General features: G+C 43.8%; 1 protein-coding gene across 1 annotated transcript; it reads right to left on the reverse strand.

Moving 5' to 3' along the window:
- Nucleotides 1–1269: 1269 nt before the first annotated feature.
- Nucleotides 1270–2274, reverse strand: LOC134185273 (uncharacterized). Its single transcript, XM_062653054.1, has one exon. It carries the CDS (start codon nucleotides 2272–2274, stop codon nucleotides 1270–1272), a length of 1005 nt encoding a protein of 334 aa, XP_062509038.1.
- Between the last annotated feature and the right edge of the window lie 1853 nt (nucleotides 2275–4127).

Genomic DNA, 4127 nt, shown 5'->3' on the forward strand with positions numbered 1-4127 from the left:
GATGGAATCGAGTCGAGATTGTGGGCGATAGGCCAAGTTGGACAGATATTCGTTATGACATTTTTGCAGTGGCCGTGGAAAGTGAGCATTCTTTGTACTCCTGTAGTCAGGATATTTTCGTTTTCTACACTATGGCGATGTAAATCATTTTGTGGGCTACAGACTGAGCTGTGTGATAGAACATACAACATATCGTTGGAAGAAAGTATGAAACTACACAATTCCTGTCTTTTCTAGTGTATATTTGGTTGGTGGTTGGTCAGGAAAGAAAACAGTTTTGGCTTTGGTTGACGAATGCATTTGGAAATATTCTGTAAAGAAATCAATTTGGAATAAAACAAAACTCTGCATTCCATATGATATTTGGCTGAATATTACTATATCTTATGTGGATGTTCATTTTGTTAATGATACCAGAGAGATTCTTTGTATAAGTATTAAAGGAGATTTAGTTATTAGGCTGTCTGTCTCTAATGGGGTCGCTTTTGTCGAAAAGATGCAGGGAGATGATCTCGAACTGATATTGTATTCGTATCTATATTCAGCAGAAGTTAGAAACTATGTTGTAAGAGTTGCCAGTACACACACACACACACACACACACACACACACACACACACACACACACACACACACACACACACACACACACACACACACACACACGTACGCACACACACGTACGCACACAGACACAGACACAGACACACACAGACACACACACACACACACACACACACACACACACACACACACACACGTACGCACACACACGTACGCACACAGACACAGACACAGACACAGACACAGACACAGACACAGACACACACACACACACACACACACACACACACACACACACACACACACACACACACACACACACACACACATCTTTAAATTCAGAGATGATGAAAAGACAGACAAACAGATACTCTTACATATAATAGTTTTACAGACAAATGAGCGAACTGACAGAAGTACATATAACCGACACACTTAATGTTTCCCCACACTCTAGTTCGCAATTGACGACATTCATTTTACCATCAATATATTAATTTTTAAGCCGGATCATATTTGAGTCATCGCTGAAATCAATTAAGCAAATTTTATTTGAATATTTTCTTTACGTCTTGTTGCTTAGTGGGCATCCTCTTCATTGCAACAGCGCATTCAGTCCAAGCCATTTCATCCCAACCAAGCAATTGCCCGAAAACACTTTCATCAAATGGAATCGGATTCTTAGTGATGTAACATCGCACACTACTACCGTTCTTCATTTACGAAATGTCGATCACGAAAGCAAATTCGTCGCAGCAACTTCACAGTCCATTTCCACGACACCGTGTAAAGAACAGGATTGAACGCACTCACAATAATAGTAGACAAGAAAACCGCTTCTGGCGTTTTAGGATTGAAGTTACCTTTGAAGACAGTCCGATCAGAAAAGTACGAGTACCAGTAGAGGCCACATGCCGGCCACCAGCACGCCAAGTTGAGTAACGCTATGAAAGCGAAACGAATCTGCATCTCGATGAAAGCTTCTCTGTTCTTATCACTTACGGTATTGCTTCCCCACATAGTCTGTATGCGTCGCATCTTGATGCAGAACCCGACGTAAAGAAAGCAGCATATCATAGAGGATGAAACGTTTACACCTGTAACGATTACTGGGTATATCTCTGCTCGGTCGTCTCCGGTGCATCCGTACATGACAATCAAAGAGAAAAATTCCACAGATGATTCCGCCGAGCGAAACGCTCTTATGTGATTTTGCAAGTTTGAGGTAGCCAAACCTGCCAGTGTAAGTGAAATCATCCATCCGATAGCCACGACCGTCACGACCGTCGGTTTCGTCCACCGTTTTTCGGTGACGGACAACAACGTGTGAAGAGCGATGGCGACTGCCGTCAGAACGACACAGTTGGACGAAGCAAACATGAGAAAGACAACCGTCATACAGAGACTCGAGTCTGTATTGGTGAATGGGTAATTGCTCTTCTCACTAGAGTGGAAGACGGCACCGACCAGCATGATTTCACGCAGAAGATATTGAATGCAGAAGAGGAGGTCAGAGAAAGAGAGATTGATGATGAGTAGTGAGACGATATGCAGTCTCGAGTCTTTCCGACGTGTGCAGCGCCATACGAGAACGAGAGTGTTGCCGATGATTCCCAATAGAGAGAAGATCAAGAGACTGAGGTGGAAGGGAATTGATGTGATTCCCGGCAGTTGATGGGATGCGCTGCTGTTGTTCGTAGAATTTATCATTCGTGTATAATTTGTAGTGTGGCTGGTGCTAAACAATGCTGATGTAAGTTGAAATCAATACGATTTGCCTTGCTGGTGTTGAAACCGGAGCTGATCCAGAATTTTTGCAGAGAGGGTGGCCAGCTAATGCCCGTAGGTGACTCATATTGATGTGTGAAGAAATTGTGCTGGATAGCTAGTAGTGAACAGATACCTAAGTGTGTGAGTGAGCCTGAGTCCATTTCCCACCCCACCCTCAATATCCATATCAATAAAGCAAACGGAAGGCTTTGAATTTAGTTTACTTAACTTTAAGGTATAATAACTGTGGCCAAAAATTACAATTAATGTACAAGGTGGTGTTCGAAAACTCTGAAAAAATGGACCCTGGCTAGCCACTCAGTCCACCTTCCATGTATCAGCTCCTGTTAAATATTATCATGTTGTGTTTATTAACTCAGCTAAATACCGATGCTTGGTAACCTCATACGCAAATAAGAATGCGTTTCGACACACACACACACGCGTGCGCACTTTGTACTGATTTATTTGACTGATTATTGAACAACATATTCAAATATTCCAACAACAAACACCTGGTCACCAATATATATATATATATATATATATATATATATATATATATATATATAGACTTGGACAAAGTTATAGGGACACCCCGCTGTGGGTATGTAGTAACACAATAATTAGATCACAATTTACCAACTATCAATATTGTTAAGAACTTAATAGTTACCGCGTTGATTGTAAGTTTTCTTGAGAATACTGTAGACCCTAAATTACTTTCTTTACGTTTCGCATTGCGGAATACGAGACTTAACAGTGTATGACGTCATGACTGCGTAAGCGTCGGAAGTTAGACTATCTCTGATTTTGTTTAGTGGCTCTTAAAAAGCCGGTTTTAATAACGCGAAGGAAAATTGAAGCCCTTCATAAGTTCCTCAGTACCGAGTGTTCCCGCCGCTCGTCCTCCTGATTGCGTCCAAACGTCGCGGAACACTTTCTGTTACGTTCCGGACACGCGCCGCTGGAATCTGCTGCCACGCCTCTTGTAAAGCATTCCAGAGCTCAGCTACAGTTCTCGGTTCGCGACGGTTAGCAGCAGTTTTGAGTTCGTGCCACAAATTCTCGATTGGATTCGCATCAGGCGAATTTGGCGGCCAGTCCAACAGTGTGACGTCATGCTGGCGTAGCCATTGTCTTGTTGACCGAGACGTGTGGATTGGCGCGTTGTTCTGCTGGAAGACAAAGTCGTCTTCTATCAGTGCCGCTGCGTCTGTAAGCATGTGCTCTTCCAGAACCTGTTGGTACGCCGTGCTGTCCAAACGACCTTCCAGTTTCACCAGAGACCCCACACCATGCCAACACATCGATCCCCACACCATCACACTAGCCGCGTGCTGGACCGTACGATCACAACATTCAGGGAGAAATTTCTCACCTTTGCGACGCCAAACGCACAGAGTACCATCGTATTCTATGCTGACTTTTGACTCATCTGTAAAAAGAACAGATTTCCAGTCATCCAAAGTCCATAGTGTGTGAGTGGTTGCCCATCCCAGTCGCAAACGCCGATGGTTTTCTGTTAGCAGTGGGTTTTTCTAGGCCTCCGAGCGTTTACTCTTGTCTCACTGAGATGACGACGAACTGTTCTACTTGACACCTGCTTGACCGTTTCATCAGCCAGGTGATACCAGAGCAGTCGTGATGGTGCTCTGCGGTTCTGCAGTGCCATTCTCTTCAGTCGATGATCTTCCAGGATTGTCGTTGCCTTCCCACGTCCAGGTCGTTTTTCATAATCGCTGCTGCCATGGGAAAGCCGTTGCAGGCACTGATGAACCGAATTCCTGGAG

Source organism: Corticium candelabrum, chromosome 10, assembly GCF_963422355.1.
Source record: "Corticium candelabrum chromosome 10, ooCorCand1.1, whole genome shotgun sequence".
Taxonomy (NCBI): Eukaryota; Metazoa; Porifera; class Homoscleromorpha; order Homosclerophorida; family Plakinidae; genus Corticium; species Corticium candelabrum.

What these genes read in the sequence shown, in the direction of transcription:
- LOC134185273 (XM_062653054.1), bottom strand. Translation starts at nt 2,274, where the DNA reads ATGATAAATTCTACGAACAACAGCAGCGCATCCCATCAACTGCCGGGA.